Raw genomic sequence first — 19776 nt, forward strand, 5'->3', positions numbered from 1 at the left:
GGAGCCTTGCATTGCCACAGCGAGGTTTTCGTTCTACCACTACAGGCTCTTCCCGTGCACGAGCCGGAGCCAGGCCCGCGTCGGTCTCCAACCTCGTCCCGGGTAGCTCAGAGAAAGCTCACAGGCAGCCTTGATCTCGGCGTCGGGACAGTTTAGTTTGCAGAACAGAAGCGCCTGGAATCCAAGCACCCTCACCCCGCACCAGCTTTGCCGCGCGGTGGTATACGCCCAGCCAGATCTTTGGGTCCCTGGAACCAAACGACACCGGAACATGGTGCTCGGGCCGTGGGTGCAGTGGAACATAATAGCTATCGTACCGCCCGCCGCAAGGCCAAGCGGAGAGGCGGAAGTTGGGGGCGCTGACGCACTGGGGGAGCTTTGTTTCCATGGCACCTTCCGGTACTCGACTCCGCCCCCGCCGGAGGGGCTCGGCTCCGGAAACCAAGATGGAGTCGCTGAGTCGAGCAGGGCAGGAGATGAGCTTAGCGGCCCTGAAGCAGCACGATCCCTACATCACCAGCATCGCAGACCTCACGGGCCAGGTCGCCCTCTACACCTTCTGCCCCAAGGCCAACCAGTGGGTGAGTGCTGCCAGAACACTGAAGTTGCCCGCCCAGCGGCCGCCTCTTAAAGGGGCTACGCGGACAGCTCTGGGTGGGGGCGATGCTGGTGGCTAGGGCGGCGGAGATGAGGCCAGGAACTGGACGAGAGCCTGGCCGGAGCCTAAAGGGTGTTGGAGGCCCGGGGATAGGGAGAGAAGGACGAGAGAAGTAGACCCAAGACATCCGGATGAAAAGCCGATGGAGGGGAGGACTGGAGAAGGATCAGTACTTTGGGGTCGGGTCCGGGATCGTGGGTTACCTGCCTTCTTTGCAGAAGTGTTAGAGGATATTAGACCGGTGAGGTCAGAAAGATGCCCGAAAGAGTGAGGGTTTGGGGATTATTAAATAAATTACATATACATAATCTATAAAGTAAACGCCCTTTCTCTCCCCCACCCTGAACAGGCACATAAATAAGAGCCCCTTTCGCAGAGGGCATTTGGATTTAAAGCTTGAAATCCAGTTTCAATTCTTGAAAGACAGGAGGTCTGGCTTCTATCAAACTGCACTGTATTTCCTGAGTTTTGCATAAGATTTCTAAGCATGTAGGAAAAAGGGTTCCATGTTAATTGGATTCCCTTGAAACCTTTGGAAAAGAGACTCTGTAAATGTTTCTTGTTCTAAGCTATGCTGCTGGTAGTTTCACCTCTAAATGCTCCCATCAGACTAAATACTTTTTGGCTTTATTGCACTTGAGGGGGTCCGAAAAGTTACATTTAATCTGTTCAGTGACTTGTTGGCCTCAGTTTGAAACTTCGTTCGTTGTTTAAATAACGTTATTGCCCGTTATTGACCCTTCTTAACTCATTCAGCTAAAGAGTTTACACTTAGAAAATAATCCATAAATGTCTGATGGATTAAATTCATAAATTACTGTATTCACATTTCAGTAAGAAATGAAATCTTTATACTAACAAAATTATGAAAAATGATCATCATTGTATGTCCTTACAGATATAGATTATATTTAACCAATAATTTTATAAAAATCATTCGACATTTCTGAAGTTAATTAAGATGAAGACAGTTGTCAAAATCATCTTGCTTTTTATTTTTCCACCTCCTGGAAGAGGAGGAGGTATGAGAAGCCACAAAAAAACAAAATTACAGATTTTAAGTGCAGCTGTTTTAGACATTGCCTTAACTTGAATTGTTCTGAATAATTTCTCTTTTCTTGGTCTACATTTAAATTTGTGAAATATAGATTGCAGACAATGTTGAAGACTTGGGGCAGAGGCTTATTGACTAACAAGCTTTTCCAATTTTTCACATACTTTCACTATTTTGGAATTTTAATTTCTGCTTTAGATATGAAATAAACCTATAATAACTTGAATTTAAAAAGTCTGTCATTGTTCATTTGGATTATGGCATATAAAGTATAACCAAAATCTTTTCTCATTGTGTTATCTTATAGTGAGTTGTGACTTTGCAGTGTCTTGTTTGGGCAAATTTTCTTTCACTGTGAGACAATTGATTACCAATTTTTTATACTAATTTAACATTTGAAAGCCAAGAAAAAGCCTTTGAATCCTTGGGAAGGAAAAGTTCCATGATGATATTTAAGCTAAGACTATACTCCTGGAAGATATCGAGATGATGAATTTAAAAACATATATATTTTTTTATCCCAACAAGTTCAACTTGATATGACTAACATTTTATTACATTAAAATATTTAGGTCCTATCTAGGCTGTGGACTGCAGACTAATATGATTGGTTTTTTAAAATGTCGTAACTATGTTTAAGACCTAAATACACTATCACAGCAAATGAAAGATGGTGTGAGTTTGAACTTTCTTAAAACATTTCACTTTAAGCAAAAAAAAAAAAATTATTTGTAAGACCTACAATAATTACATTAAGGCAGAGTATACTTTTAGTATTCACAATTTTTCAATAAAGTTCTAAAAATAATAAATTGTGTTTGACTGTAATTCTTAACTAACCACATTTGCTATTCATGAAAGTATACCAAAATCCCCCAATTTTGAAATAAAATATCCTATAAAATTTCCTTTTTTTCCCCTACTAACATTGATAAACTTTAAAAGTGAAGAAATTGCTATACATAGTGCTTTGCCTTTAAAAGAAATTTGGCTAAAACATTTTATCTTTAAAAAGTGAAAGCTAATTCTAGGATTTTCTTCTTTAAATTTTAAAAAAGAAAGATGCTGCAGATAAAAGGCATTTTGCTGGATTGAACTAAACATTGCATATACATTAATTCATATCAATAGCATAGAAAGTATACAGAAGAAACCGGTAAAAGTAGTTTGTGGAGTGAGACTTACTTGACCTGTTCAAAAGTGATTATTTTAAAAGCTGATCTTTTGTTTTGTTTTGAAACATGGCATTGAGCTGCTGGTCCTTTTTTTTTTCTTTTCTTTTTTTCAATTACAGTTGATATTCAATATTTATAGTTGTTCCAGATGTATAGCATGATGGTTAGACATTTACATAATTTACAAAGTGATCCCCCCAATAAGTCTAGTACTCACCTGGCACCATACATAATTATTACAATATTATTGACTATATTCCCTCTGCTGTACTTTACATCCCCATGTAAATAATTTGATTTTAAACATGAAGTATTCTCCTTTGGGACTATTTGGGATTGGATTCTAGGGGAAAAAACTAATTGAGTCATTGTCTATTATAGGAGAAGACAGATATAGAAGGGACCTTGTTTGTATATCGAAGGTAAGCTTTTTTTTTTTATGACTTTTTTTTTTAATCTAATGGTGTACAATATCATCTGAGTGCTCGAACCCTATTGTACATTTGTCTTTGGAAACTTCCTGCCTGACTTTTCAATTATTCATCCTAGCTGTGAGATGTGAGATTCTAACCAAGTTATGTCTGGTCTTCAATCCTTCCTGTGATTCAGAATAAACAGAACTAGAACTTATTTAGGAACCCAGCAAAACCATCTCAAAATAGAAGACATTAGACATGAGTCTAAAACAGATGCCTTCCCCTCCCCCATATAAAAAAAGATGCATAGTTGAGAAAAAATATAATACATGGGCTAGCTCCATAAAATAATGTAGTTGAAAGGTCAATCCCACTGTTCAGTGGTCACTAAATGAGAGGTTATCTTCTATGACTGGTTCTGTCCTCTTTCCTACTCCCTCCGCAAAAGTTCTGGGTTGTCTTCAGTAATGTGTATTTTTAGTTTGAGAGTCCTTTAGAAAGCCTGGATTACTCATAATTGAATATTTTTTATTTTCAACTTTTTCTGAGAATTACTATTTTAAAACATAATTGGTTTTCAAATTGTAAATTTTGTGGCCGCTAGGCAACTAACATGATCTGATAGTCATGGAGTTCCTCGTTTTCCTGGATCCCTCTTAGGTTTTGCTCTGACTGGGACAGGCTCCTTTCCTTGGTTTCTAAAGCTTAGAGACTCAGCAGGAAATATTACTAACATCTGGTTCTTTTCTTTTTCTTTCTTTTTTTTTTTTTTGTATTGTGAGATATCTTTTAAGGATTGCCTTTCTCTGTTCATGATAATTATCAAAAATTTCTCAAATATTCTCCAAATTTTGGGAGGAAAAGGCCTTTACCCTTCACCTCTTTCATTATTCATTACCAATATAAATCTCTAGGGACTTCAACTAGTGTTAGAACCTTGATATCTATAATAGTTGGAAAGTATGTCCCTAGCCTTATTATAACAGTATAGTACAGATTCACTAATTATAGAAAATGTGGAATTTAGTATAACAAGTGACTTGACTTAATAAAATTCACAGAGGCCTACATGATACTGATTCTAGTAAAAGGAGACCAAAGAAACTATTTGGGAAATGTAAGAACATTTTGTGTACCTTAGATAAAGGTATACCACCATGTCAGAATATCATTTTGCAGAGACCTTAGCATAGAAGAAGCCTGGATCTGGAGCCAGAAAACCTAAAGCTAAATCTTGGTTATGTTATTTGTGTGCCTTTGGGCACAGGCCTGAATCATTCTGAGCTTGTTTCCTAATGTGTGGGATTCTAAAATCTCTCCCATGTATACAGGGAAATGAATGAGAAGCTAGAAAGTGTTACAGGGGAGCATTTGAGATATTGCTCCCCAGCATATGTCATCATTCTTGGCTCAAACTCTTATAAAAATGCAAAAAAAAAAAAAAAAAGTATTACACACATGTGAGGGATGTCGAAAGGATCATGTACTGAATCACTCTAATGTGGGAATCAAGGACATTTCTTATTGTAGTATTTGAGGCATTTTCTATCTAAATCAAGAGAACTATGGAAAGACCTGTTTGGTGCAAGAAAAATTGTTGTTGTAATGGCTGATAGTCATTATAACCAATCCTGTACCATATTTAAAATGACATTTTTATTGAGCAGATGTTTGGTAAGTATATGTGTGTCTATCTTGGAGGTACATCTGGGGGGGAAAAAAGACAAAAATACTATTTGCATAGAGTGTATATCCTAGTGGAGAAAGAGTATAAAAAATGGTAAGAGTTGGCGACCACATCAGTTCTCAAAGGGCAGTAATTTATGCTGGTCTCACTGCCTCATATTCAGCCACACTTTACAGTGAGACTCATCCTCTCACATGGGGTTGGGCTCATTGGTTATTTGACCTAAAAACTAATAACTGCTGCCATAGTATATCTTTTAAATTATGCTCCTTTTGGTTTCTTTTATAGCAAGAAATGCAAGTAGTTGCATCTTTAAATCTCCAATCTTCAAGTCAGAATTTAACCATACAGTGGGTCTGGTCGCCTTTTCTTTATGTCGGAAGAATTTTCGATCTTTAATAAACATTTTTAAATGCAAATGAATAAATTATAAGTGTTATGGAAAAAGAGGAGGGTTAGAGTTATCACGTTTGGGAGCAAGTTGGGAGTATTGAAAAGGGTAGATCTCAGGTAGGCCTCATTGAGAAAGTGATGTTTTTGAGCAAAGGCTTATGGGAGATAAGATAACTAGATGCTTGCCAAGCAGTCTTTAGGTGGAGGCATACCTGTAGAGAGAGCGTTAAGATGGTAAGTATGGTTGGAGCCAGGAGGAGCAAGGGAAAAGGCATAGGAGATGAAGTCAAGAGGCCGGAGGGCGCACATCACCTGTGGCCTTGTGACCTTAATGAGGACTTTGGCTTTTACTCTGAGGAAACTTCAAGAGGAGGAGGGTTATGATCTGACTTAAATTTTTTGTTTACAGTTTTAAATGTTAATTGTGTTGAAATAATATATTCATTCTTTGAAATAGAAATACAGAAGTAGATAATGTTTCTGCAAACTAGCAGTGACTACAGATATTTTTTTCTTCTATTAAATCTAGGTCAGCTTCACCTTACCATGGTTTTACCATTGTGAATCGATTGAATATGCACAATCTGGTAGAACCAGTGAATAAAGATTTAGAATTTCAGCTCCATGAACCATTTCTTCTGTACAGAAATGCAAGCTGTGAGTATATTTGTTTCATTACAGTACATATTTTTACAATTAAAATTGAATGACTTTAGTTTCTATCAGCACATTATTTTTTGTTATATACTCCTATGATTATAAATGAGTCTTAGTAAGATCATCTTTTAAATTGGGCTTCTAAAATTTAAACACTTTTATATACAGTAACTTATATTATTTTAGTTAACTATACTATTCCATACAGTAGCATTACATTATATTGTTGTTTTATGAAGGTAAGTTTCACCCTTTGTTTTTCTTGTGACGCTTAATTATTGGCTGCCCATGACCGTGAGCAATAGAACTTAGTTTGAAAGAAACAGAATGGGGACAGACACCGATATTTCTACCCACAAAGTACTGTCTTTTCTCTCGTAATATTTTGCAATTTGTTTATTTAGTTCAGTGTCTGCTAGGTACAAACACTGGGCCAAGAGATCTTGTACTTTAATATTAATGGTACAATAACCTATGTGAAGTAGGCAGGCAGTTAAGTCAGCTGAGACTCAGAAGTGAGTGGAGAAAGGATTATAACCCTTCTTTCTGCTTCATACTCCAGGGTCCTTTCAGGGATTTTACAGACTATAAGAATGGTTGGATGTAGTCAGCAAAACAAGAGTGGCCTTTTCAAGGTGTAACGCACTAAAAACTATGCGATACTTGTTTCCTATATTTCAGTATGGGTAATGAAGGTATGAGTGAGGACAGAAGATTATTTTAGTCTGTGTGTGTCTTTTAATCTGAAGTGAGTCTCTTGTCGGCAGCATATGTGAGGGTCTTGTTTTCTTATCCATTCAACCTCTATCTTTTGGTTGAAGCACTTAATTCTTTTCCATTTTAGATACTTGTTGATATGAATGTAGTTATTACCAGTCTTTATTCCCTTTTTTTATACATGTTTTTTCTTCTTAAAGAAATTCCTCCAACATTTCCTGTATTACTAGCTTGGTGGTGATAAATTCCTTTAGCTTATTTTTGTCTGGGAAGCTCTTTACCTGTCCTTCCACTCTAAATGATAGCTTTGCTGGATAAAGTATTCTTGGTCATAGATCCTGGGTTTTTATCACGTCGAGTATTTTGTGCCCAGCCCTTCTGTCCTGCATAGTTTCTTTTGAGAAAGCAGCTGACAGTCTTATGGGTGCTCCCTTGTAGGTAACTAACTGCTTTTCTCTTGCTGCTTTTAAGATTTTTTCTTTGTATTTAACCTTTGGCATTTTAATTATGATGTGTCTTGGTGTGGGCCTCTTTGAGTTCCTGGTTTTGGGGACTCTCTGAGCTTCTTGGGGTTTTAGGTCTATTTCCTTCGCCAGGTTAAGGAAGTTTTCCATCATTATTTTTTCATTAGCTCTTCAGCATTTTGGTACCCCATGACACAGATATTTTTACATTTAATTGTGTCCCATAGGCTCCTTAAATTGTTATAGTCTTGGCTTCTTTTTTCTTGCCATTCTGAATGAGTGTCTTTGGCTTCCCCATCCTCTATATAGGTCATTTGGTCTTCTTTATTCACTGTTTATTCCATTTAATACACTTTTCATTTCAAATACTATGTTCTTCATTTCTGACTTGTTCCCTTTTATAATTTCCATTTCCATTTTTATGTTTTTTATCTCTTTGTTAAAGTTCTCCCCTGAGTTCATTGAGCATCTTTCTAACCAGTTTTGAACTCTGCATCTGTTAGATTGCTTGACTCCATTATTTCTGGATCTCTGTTCTGTTTTCTTATATGGTTTCTGCTTCTTTGTCTTCCCATTTTGTCTGTCTTTCTGTGTCTGTTTCTATGAACTAAGCAAAGCTCTTAAGTCTCCGGTCTTATTAGTGTGGCTTTGTGAAGTAGGTGTCCAGTGGCACAGTCCTGAGAGAGATTCAGTTGCAGACCAAATTTATAGCCCCAGCCTGTGCCCCTCCAGGGCCACCTGTTAAGATTCAGCAAGCAGTCCACAGATGCTGTGCTTATAGTTGCCTCAAAAGGCCATGCCAGAAACCGAGACCAACTGCCACCAGTATGAGTCTAGGGCATTGCTCAGCAAGGGGCACCTGACTCACCAAGGATACACCTGAATGTGGCTTAGGTGGGACTGTGAGTTGGTGGAGGTGGAGTTTCAGGGAATCCTCTGGGCAGAGCAACCTCTGTTATCCAGTTTGATGATATCTCAGCTTCGGTGGCGCTGAGTCTGCACACTGGGAGTGAGGAGGGCTCAACAGGGAACAATAGATACTGCTGGCACTTCTGTACAGAGCAAGTCTCGCCTCTGGCTCTCACTCTGACAACTCAGTGTTCTCCTATAAGTCCCTGATGCTCCCTGCACAGCCAACCTGGCGCTAGTGCTCTGAGTAGGCAGGTTCATTACCACGAAGGTCCTCTCATGGACACAGCCCCTTTAAGAGGCGTCTGCAGCTGCTGGCTGCCGCTGTTGCAGCTTCTGTCCCACTCAGCTGCTCAGGACTGGGCAGCCTTCCATCCTCGCCCCATCCTACCTCCTCCCATTGCAGGGTGATATCTTATTTCTCTCCCTAGTTGTAGGACTTGTCCATCTAGATTCCAGGCGATTTTCCTTGCTGTTAGCTCCTTGTTTCTGTCACAACTTTGATTTGGTCACAGGAAGGATGACCAGAGCCTCTATCATCTACGTCATTTTTTTCTCTCTCCCCAGATTTTTTTTTTTTAAGAGAAATTGGCTTAATTCTGTTCTTTACTACCTGAAAACTTAATCTCATTATTACTTCTAAGAAAAGTTTGATCATTAAAATAGCAAGGAAAATTATCAGAGGCCCATGGACTTAATTACCATTGAGCATAAGCCTGAAGTGAAACCTACTGTATTTCTTTCACAAGTAAAGTTCTTATAAAGTTGAAAGTGCAACATAATACAAATATAATTGAACTGTAACTAACCAAAATTTAATCAGAACCTCAATTATCTGGAGAAATTTCTATATTTCATGTATGGAAGAAATGGCCAATTATAAGAAAATAAGCTAATGTTAGGTTTTATTTTGTGATAATTTAACAAATAACTTCAGTGTAACCTGGGGTCAGCATAAAAATGTGAGTATTCTATAACTTTAACTCTCCTATAGTAAGAGATTAATTTGTCATAATGATAAGACCATAAATCATCAGGAGTGTATAGTATCCGAATTAGAATATTTTTTGACCCTTTGTTTTTTTTTTTTTTTTTATGGTGATATTGGTTAACAAAATCCAGTAAGTTTCATGTGACTTATATTTAACAGTAAGGCACATATATACATATTGCATTATGTATTCACCTCCCATATGCATTAGAATATTCTTGAGCAGAAAAGTGCGCTAACACATTTTATTTAGAGATATTTTCAACAGCGGTTTGAAACAACAGTTTCCTTAAACAAATCTCACTCAACCAGATCCTTCTGTTCCCTGGTTAGTGGGGGCTCTGAATCATCTTCCTAAGAGCCTTATAGTTTCTGATACTGCTAATTAGAAATTCAGGAGCACATCAGCTTGTTTTCAGACTAGAGAAAGACCTGAAAAGGTCAAGTGCAATGCTGTGGGTGTATTGGAAACAGTCTAGAAGAGGAGCTTGGAGAAAATATTTAAAGGAATAGCTGTATTAGGGAGAAGTGATAAGACAGTATAAAGTGATTCTGAAAGTGTTAATACCTCTCTTGAGTAGTATATGTTTTGTCTGTCTCATCTTAAAAATAGAGAGTAGTCTTGTCAGGTCAGCAAGCTGTTGAGTTGCTCAGGGATTCATTCTTTAAATAAAAACTTAATTAGTGTCTGTGTATATAGTTAATTATACCTGATTTAGTAGCTGCTCTTTTGTCATTTTCTTGTGGGAAATAGCACTAAGACACCTGACCCATTTTATTCAAGTTACACCTTCAGATCCAGCTTCTTTTGCTCAAATCAGTTTTTATAGTTAATGTAATAGAAAATTGAACTATAACTTTTTCTGGTTCTAAATTATTTATTTTGTTTTGTTTTTCTTTTTCTATAAAATGCTCATCACCCAAGAAAAGGTAAAATCTCACAGAGAAAATACTTACACTAGCCAAGATTCAAGACACTAGCCAAGATTCTCTTGACTCTTTCAAAAACAGTGTATTTTTATGTGCTATGCAGGGGCCTTTTGGCAGCCACAGGACTCCAGTAGGACTGCAGTGAGTGTTAGGGAGACTGTAGTTACTAAGCAAAAGTGATATTCCCAGCATCTTATTTCTGATTCCTGCTTTACAGATGAGGAAACAGGAATCCCAGAGAAGTCAAGAAACTTGCTCAAGTCACAAAGGTTACAAGCAACAGAGGCAGAATTCAAATCTAGGTCTGTTGCACTTCAAAGCCAATGTTCTTTCTACTCCACTGCAATAATAAAATTGTTTCATCAGTCCACATTCCAGAGCACAGCTATCTAATAGATTTCTGTGGTGATGGAAATGGTCCACTAGCCACATATGAATGTTGAGCATTTGAAATGTGACTGATGAAACCAAGAATTTTTTTTTGCTTAATTTAATTAATTTGCATTTAAATAGTCATGCGAGGCTAGTGACTACCATATTGGACAGTGGCGGTCTAAAGCATGAATCTGTGCTCAAACAGACCCCTTTGTTGTGCCATACCCGAATTGAGCAAGCACTTGGGAAGCTTTGGATTAGATTTTTATGCCTCGCATTGAGTCATTCTTTTTTAAAATTTATAAATGATTTCTAGATACAAAGGCTGTAGAAGATGTCTCTTAGGGCATCTTTGCCACGGTAACACTTTTGGCATGGAACTTAGTCTGCAGACAAGACTTCTAGGCTTTGCCATTTTACCTACCTTAACCTTAAATAAATCACTTAAACCACTAACCTAACCTGCTTGTCTTAAAAGAGCATCATATACATGAAGGTAATTTGTCACGCACTTACAAATATAAAATGTTATAGACTGTGTCTTCATATTGGATTCAAGCCAAACAATCTTATTAATCATATGGACTTTGATATTACCCAGGTTCTCTTACAACCAAAGCCCACAGTATGCTTCTTCCCATCCCTTCTAACTAGTACCATGACAAGCTAGGGACTCTGTCTTTACCAGTATTATTTTCAGATGTTATAGGAGCCATCATTAGACAGCCTGAGATGTGACAAGTTGAAAAAATATATATGTTAAAATGGGAAATCTTAGAGGATACAGATTTATAAAACTCAACAAGCAATTCTGATTAGTAGGTTGTGGAGTTCATTTTTTAAAATGATTTTTTTATTTTTCAGTTACAGTTGACATACAGTATTTGTTTCAGGTGTACAACATAGTGTTTAGATATTTTTATAACTTACAAAGTGATCACTCTGATAAGTCTAGTACCCATCTGTGTGGTGTTCATTTTTGTCAGAATACTAGAACACATAGCACCCTCCTGGCTAAAACATTGTATTAATGTAATGATGTTTTAATCTTCCTAAAATGCATTGATGAGAGTTTTAATTTTATCTGTAATTAGTTGAAAAAACATAGTTCTTTTGCTATGTAAAAATATGCAGTACTACCCATCTTCCGATTTTCTGGGTTTTTTGCAAACAGAATCCAATATCACTTTTGCTTACTAACTGGCTTATAAAACCATCTTTGTAGACTCTGAACTTCTCTATGGCATAAGCACATCGAGGAAAATACCCTTCAACTTTTTCCAGTGATATCATGACAGAAAATCTTCCTACAAACATTTAGAAATGCTGTATAAAATATTAAATGCATAGCTTAGCCGGAAAGGGAATAGCAGACATTACAGTGGGCCAGTATCAAAGTTAAAACTGAAAGCTAACGTGGAAAACTTGTGAGTTGACACTTGCTGCCAGCTGATAGGAGTTCTTGGGGATGGGGAGCTTTCCTTAATATACAGACTCCATTATAATTACATGGGATCAAGAGAAAAGAACTTGATTCTTTGTGAGGTGCATAGTTGGAGCTGAGACACATATGCCAGCATACAGCCAGGTCACCTAATGAGTTACATATTATTAAATTAGAAAAATATTGGCCCACCAACCTAGAGAGATGACAGGCAAGCTTATCTAGCTCAGTCCAGGCTATAAATTAGGGGGAAGTTGTTCCCCCTAAAAATTTTAACCATGAGCCTTCCCTCATTCAGATTTAGGGTTCAAGTTAAACCATTCATTTGGTATAATTTCTTACCCAGACAAAAAACTAAATTAATCCTCAACTGGTAAGTACTCTAGAACACCTGGCAGAAGCAAATGCAGAACACTTCTGGAGGGACACATCCTTAACCCAAATTGCCCAGGGATCTCATTGATAAGCCTCATGGTCCAAAATTACTAAATATACAAGAAAATAATTCACAGTCAATAAAAGTTAAGTTACAACCAACAGAAAGATTAGCCAGCCTTTCCCAAAAACTTTAGTTCATGAAATGATCACATAGAAACTTTAATAGTTTTAATTTCAGATGTAGATTATAAAATAAAATGACAGGTAGGTATGAAAAATAACCCAAGTAGAACTTGTAAAAGTTAAAATTTTAATTATTGAAATAAATTCTCTACCTGGACTCAACAATTGGAAAGCGTGTTGGGAAACTGGAAAAGACATCTGAGGAAAATATCCAGACTGCATCCCAGAATGGGAAAGAACTGGAAAATGTTACAGGATGGAATTGGAAAGTCTAATACATGGCAGAGAAGAATTTCAGAATGATAAAATAGATTTTTCAAGATAAGCAATATCTGAAGAGATTATGACTGAGAATTTTCCAGAATCCATGAAAGACATAAATCTCAGATTTAGGCAGTAGCCTAAGTCCCCAAGCATAGTAAATAGAAATAAATACACACCTGAACACTAATGGTAAATGATCAAAGACAATGAGACAGCAACCAAATGCTGCTGGAGATTGATTATTTACAAAGAGCACCAAGTAGACTGACAGCATATTTAGTTGCATCTACTGAGTTTAGAAGACAAAGGAATAAAATTTCAGAGTACTGAGGAAAAAACAACCAACAATTCAGTAATTCAGTAGAATAAAGATTTTTCTCAACAAAAATAGAACTTTTGTCTCCGTCTCCAGCAGACCCTTGCTATACGTATGTCTGAAGCAGCACTGCCCAGTAGCCACTAGCTACATGTGTTATTGAGCATTTGAAATGTGCCTAGTGCAACTGACTTTTTAATTGTACTTAATTTAAATTTAACAGTGCAGTTCTAAAGGCTGTAGTTAAAGAAAATTGAGCACAGAAATAGGAAATGGGATTTAAGAAACAATAATGAGGAAAGAAAAGGAAGTAAATCAAAATAAGCATTGACTGTATAAAACAATAAAATGACTAATTTGAGTAGAGGTTTTAAAAAGGTGAAGCAAAAATGCTAGACAGAAATAACATAAAAGCCAAAGTATACTCAGACTAAGATGAGATAAATTGATTAACCATGGACTTTTAAATCAAGCTATGTGTTCAAAAGATTCAGGGAAACAAAAATAGGATATCTTAACTTTTAAACCAGTACAAACCAGGATTGAAAAAAAAATGAATAGAAAGCATGGGAAATAGAAAGCCCAGAATAAGCTAGCATAAATAAATAAAATCAGTAATTAGAACTTATGTTAAGTGAACTAAATGTGCCAGTTAAAAGACAGATTCTGAGATTGGGTAAAGATACAGAATTTGCCGATAATACTGTTTTCAAAAAACTTAAAACTCAAAAACCTGGAAAAGTTGAAAGTTAAGGGATAGAATGAGATATATATCAGGCAACTATTAACCAACCAAACAATGCCGATGTAGCTGTTAAACAGACATGATAGATTCTAAAGTAAAAAACATTGGAGTAAAAGTTACCACACAGTGATAAAAGGAATAAATTACTTAGACAGTTAAACAATTCCAAACTGGTAAGTACCTAGTATGTGTCAGAAATACATACCGAATTTTAAAAATCCATAATTATAGTGGGAGATTTTAACAGGCCACCTCAGTACTTGATAGGTAAAGCAGACAGTTTGGTAAGATTGAGGAATATTTAAACAATACAATTAAGTTTGGTCTAATGGACATATTTAAAGAACCCATCTCCAGAAATTTGAGAATTTGTACTTTTTCCAAGTATATATTAGAATTTTATAAAAATTACCACATGTAGGCCACCTAAGAAATTAGAGAAGAAAAAGAGAAATCTGAGTTAAGTTGAAGGAAAATATAGATGAGTAGAAATTAATTGCAGAAAGTAGAAATTGCAGTAGAACAATAGAGCGAATCCACAAAATTTTTAAAAAACTCTCCCCTATAACGTGATCCAAAAACAACAAAAAAAAGTGATGAGAGGCATAATAGGCAATATTAGGAATTATATATTATGTGTATATTGCAACTAAAGGTAGAGAACACACATTTTTTTAAAAACTGGAAACCACTATGAAGAACTTTTTGCCTAAAGTTTTAAATGTTAGATCATACAGAAAGACCTAGAAAAAGCATAGTGTAACAAAACTTATCCATGAATAAACAGATCTGAATGAACTCACAAACAATAAAATAATTGAGTCAGTAGTTTAAAATCTCTCCCATGATATCTAAAAATGCTGAGAGGAAGGTTCTAGTCAGGAAATGGTACTAGGACATTTAGTTCTCCATATAGATACTAGCTTCTGCAAAAGCAGATATAAGACCTGTATATTTCTGCTATTATCACAGGAAACTTATCTTTACAGGCCACTTCTTCAGTGAAGAAGTCACGCTTCTATTATTCACTGTTCCTTTAGTAAGCATTTGATGAGCACCTGCTATAAGCAACATACCTCACTAAGTATGTTTCTCTTAGAAGGTGCTTTTCCCCAAGACCAGTGTCAAGGGTCCTTTGATTTCTACTTTGGATACTTTTCAGAGTGAAAGTGATAACCTGGAATCTGTTTTTAACATATATGCTCACAACTTAATTATAAAATGCCTCAAGAATATTTTATAAGGTGGAGTATGAGCAAATTTTTTAAATCCAAAATTTGGTATTTGAATCAACAAAAAAAAGCAAGCAAAACTGGTTTTTCTCTTTGGTATAGCTAAATAGTTTAACAGTATAACCTGGTTAATAGATGATATTAAGATAAAGGTTTGTGGTACCATTAAGCTCTGCAAAATCAATTATGGCATTTAATGATTTTCTTTTGCAAAAACTATTTCAGTATTGTCTTTTTTTAAACAAACAAGGTAATTATTTAACTCAAACGCACACCTTAATTCAGTGATATTTATTGGATATCTGTCATTTGCGAAGCACTTTACCAAGGGCTACATGCCATTTCAATTAAAGCCTGTGTACTTTTGGAGAACTTAAATTTTTTAGTCTTTAAGTTCTATTATAGTTTCTTAGAAAATTATAAACAGAAGTCATTAAATTGGGTGAGAACTTTTAGTGTCAGAACTCTGCCTTTCTGGTAAGGATCAAGATTCTTAAGGAAATATGCTACTGTATTAATCCCAGTGCTATGCCTATTTATTTCTAAAACAACCCTGTCAATTAATTGTAAAAATTAATTAAGGTGTGTGATTTGAGAATTATCAGTTGTAAATTAGAATGATTAGGCTAGGAATAGTGAAAATCAAATCCACCAGAGAGACAGGGAGAACTCTTCATGTTTCCTCCGCCCAGGTATAGGTCTCCCACTGAACACCACTTTTCATATTTCAAAATATTTTCTATAATTCAAAAGCATTTTTGGAAAAATGAACAAAGTATGTTGTTCCATGACTTGCTTAACAAAAAAAAAATTTACCATAGCAAGAACAATTGAAAATAAAAATGCTATTGCTATTTAATATTTTTAAGAACTTACCTTCAGAAGCCTGTGAGAAGTACCCCTTTGTTTCTGCTTCACTTACAACTTTTCCTTTATATCGGACATCAGTCTTTTGATGCAGAGCATTTTTAATTAAAATTAGATCACTAGAAAAAGCAGGGAGATTCATTTCCATAGTGTTGAAAATACAGCTGCCAAATGGAAAGTTTTAGTTGAAGAAATACTGTAGTGTGTGCTCTTTTCTTTCTTTCTTTTTTTTTTTTTTTTTTTTGGTCTCTGCTTGTCTTTTCTCTGTTCAAGGGCAAAACTCACAACAGTAGAGGTGGTAGGTGGCTATTGGCCTTTGGCATGAATCTTCAGACTTTAAAGCATAGTGCAGGATATTTCCTTGCAAGTGGAGTTTATAGTTTGTCAAGTCAAAACCTGTGAGTTCTACCTCCAAACTGAAAGAGGAATTTATAAACAATTTTTTAAAGTTCCACAGTTCATTCTTTGTGATCTTTGAATTCAGCACAGTGCTCCTTAGCCTGAAGAAAGGCAGTCTTCCACCATCAGCAGCAGCACTGCTGTGGTGGGTATGATTCTGTAATCAGTGAAAGAGAAAGGATCTGTGGCAACTGCATTAGTCTGGCCTTCTGGACCAAGATAAGGAAAGAGCATTGCTGTTGCCACATTTGTAGATTGAAGAGGTAAAAACACCATGAAAACATAGAGCGACTTAGACCCCTGGTGACAGTGTTAGGTCAGACATTTCAAAAATCTGTATTACTTTATGTTGTAGGCCGCTGCTGAGTATTTTAGTAGAGCCTCTACCAGGTACTTTCTTGTTAACTTTGTAAGTCCACAAACATTTTAGAATTTCCAAAGCAGATTCTTTTCATGATGCCTCACTAAGGTTTTTTTCCACCTAATGTGGTGGTGTCAGGTAAAAAGCCATTGTTCTCTTTTGTGTGTGTGTGTGTGTGTGTGTGTGTGTGTGTTATCTTAATTGTAAAGATTTTAAAAGTTAACCATGCGTGCACCATTATTTTTTTTAGATTAATGTTTTCTCTTTCGAGAACTCACAAAGGAAACCAACAGTTACTTGTAGCTAAGTGGCAGAAATGTGTTCTTAATATGTATATGCATAGGTTTTCACCTTGTGTTTACATAGTGAAGTTCATTATGGAGGTGAAAATTGAGAGAAACTACTAATCTAAGAAGATTCAAAGCCACTGTGGGGCAGGCAGAATAAACCTTCAGACTTGAGCCCTTGAGGTTCAGTACCCTGGAGGATCCAGGCAGATCTGAGCTACTTACAAAGTCACTGCTTCCAGGCATGCTCAGCTGTTTCTTTTTGTTAAAGACACACGATAAGCTATGCTGTCAGCATTTAAGAATTAAGATATTTTACACATAACATCTGGATTTCTACCTTTTCTTCTTGTAACAAAAGGGCCTGTATGGTCACACAGCACCTGCATTCCTGCAAACACTATTAATGGTCAGCCAAAACTCTGGGCAGGTCTGCCCACCACAGTCTCATTGATCCCACTGAACCCTGCGGTCATTTGCCTTAGACCCCTGATTGGAATGATCTCGTAGTGAGTTGACCAAAAAAATATGTAGAAGAGAAGTAGGGAAAGGAGAGGAAGGAAGTTCCCCCTTTTTTTATACTATCTGGCTGATTTTAGGAAGCCCAGAAAACTGGAACTCAACTCCATGGAGGCCAGTAGCCATATTTCCCACCCTTTGCTGTCCCTTATGACGCCTAAAAATGATAATATTCATGTGGGACACTGGAGTGAATAGACCACCAGTGAGGGATGGATGGGTCCAACATTTTGGCTCACCCATTATCACTTGAGTGGTGCTCACTTAGGGGAAGCTCTATCGTAGGGAGCGGCAAGTGCTATGTGGCAATAATGGCAATAAATCTTAAAAACAGAGAGAAAACTCTTGTGTGATTCACTGTTTTATTTGGACTTGCTTATCACTTAATAATAATAAATTTATAAGTAAGATCAGTTGTGATATTCTTGGGTTTCTTTTCCTAATCCCTAAAAAACTTCAATGGTCATTTCATGTGTCTGGATCCTATACTGAAATTTTTATGTTAACAGGAACCAGCAAGCAGTACTGCTGGTAAATATTTTCAAACTTGATTTAATTTAGAGAGGGGTACGAAATTTTAAAATAATAAACCAAAGAGCTTACAGAATAGCATTTTAAAATTATGTGGCTCAGGTCTTTTAATCAATGTTCAATAAATATTTACAATTTAAATTTTAAAAAGTAGACTCTATCTCTACCATATTAGTGTTCAGTGGTGTTTTAAGCAGTGTGTTCTTTTGGCCAAAAGGAGTAAGCTGCTAAGGTAGTTGAATCCTATCTACCAGCCTTACTTATGGGTATATGGCATTTCCTTACCTGCCTATTTACCACCTCCCACAATCTCCCAGATCAGTCAGTCTTTGGATCCATACCCTTTTTCCTCTGTGTTTGTGTTCCTACATCCACCTGGAAGCCTTTCCCTTCTCTCTCTTTCCCAACCTTTTGATATTGATGTGGTGCCACCTGGCTTATTCTTGTCTTAAATGATCTGTCAAGGCAGAGGCATTTGCTTTTTCACTTGCCAGGACAGGCTTATGTTTATGTAATCTATTCTATTATTTTTATAATCAGAAGGGTTTTCCTTGTGTCTAGAGTAAATTTGGGGGGCTATGTTCAAAGCCCATTTTCTTGTTTTTGTTTCCTTGTGTAAGGAATCTTTGTCAGTATTGACTTTAGAAATTTTATAACTCTGAACACCATTACCAAATAGCTGTTATCAAACCCCTTTTCTACTGGGCACCATACTGAGAAAATCTTCAGCCTCTTCAGCCTTTTGAAAGTAGGTCTGATCTAAATAATAAATGAATCAAAGAGACAACATGTGCATGAGAGTGATTCTTCGCTCTATTTTGGGGACATTTCACAGGATCTCTAGAAGTCTCAGGGATTTAATAAAGGCTCCAAATTAACTTGGATTTTCTTGCTCTTGTGTATTCTGTATACCACTCCAGATGAGAAGTAGAGTGAAGTATCACATCAAATAAAAATACACTGCTGGGTCTTCACACACACAGGCTCTCTAAGGAAATGGAAAACTCTTACTTCTCAGCTTTTTAAAATTTCTCAATATTGTCAGCCTTATTTTTCACACTTTCAGAAGAAAAGTGCTGTCATTTGAAAAGGAAACATTTAATTTTAGATATTCTTTTTGATGTCTTGATATTTTTCATGGAATTAAACCTAAAGGTAATTAAATGTCCTGTCATAATCCCTTAACTCTTCAGTGACTTGCCTATGTGGCATGACTTACTCAGGACAGCTGTTAATTATTAGTCATGATGTATGGTAGTTGTCCAAGAACTAGTTTGCTTTCATCTTGAGAAAAGCCATTTATAATACAGGATGCCATCAGTATTTGCCATAGCAAAGAAATACTGTTTTGCCAAATCCCTGTGGTATAGTTAATCAAAGAAAATTATTTCAGGTTGTTTCAGCAAGTGAATTGTTGGCAGAATGTCTTGGGCCTTAGAGTGTAAGTTCTCTTGAGGGAAGAACACTTAGCTTTGGTTTAGAGATAAGGTCCTCTGCAATTTTAGCTATCTGGTGAACTTGTCTGTCTTTCCTCACCAGTGACAGTGACAGGCATAATGGCAGATCTTTAGGCCTTCTTGCCAATTGTATGCACTGAGCATTTGATATGTTGGCAGACAGAGCTGATTCTTAGATGCGTGTCTGAACCTCTACAGGTCTGCTTTTGGCAGAATCGAGTGTGACTCTTATCCTTTACCCATTAAGCTATCATTATGGCTTCTTTATCTTTATTTCTTCTGCAAACATGCCTTTGAAAAGTGTTTGGCTTTTTTTGGCAGTTTACTTGATATGTACAAGAGTGGAAGGCATGTGTCTTATTGTCTT

The 19776-nt window shown here is 36.5% G+C and overlaps 1 protein-coding gene across 1 annotated transcript in view; it reads left to right on the plus strand.

Moving 5' to 3' along the window:
- Positions 1–360: 360 nt before the first annotated feature.
- DCP1A (decapping mRNA 1A) overlaps positions 361–19776 on the plus strand; it is a 53450-nt gene continuing 34034 nt past the window's right edge. Inside the window, exons 1-3 of the mRNA XM_011378388.2 lie at positions 361–581; positions 3269–3309; positions 5913–6040. Coding sequence (XP_011376690.1) covers positions 387–581; positions 3269–3309; positions 5913–6040 — 364 coding nt within the window. The 5' untranslated portion in view covers positions 361–386. The remainder of the gene's footprint in view (positions 582–3268; positions 3310–5912; positions 6041–19776) is intronic.

The sequence above is a fragment of the Pteropus vampyrus genome, unplaced genomic scaffold (assembly GCF_000151845.1).
Source record: "Pteropus vampyrus isolate Shadow unplaced genomic scaffold, Pvam_2.0 Scaffold337, whole genome shotgun sequence".
Classification (NCBI taxonomy): Eukaryota; Metazoa; Chordata; class Mammalia; order Chiroptera; family Pteropodidae; genus Pteropus; species Pteropus vampyrus.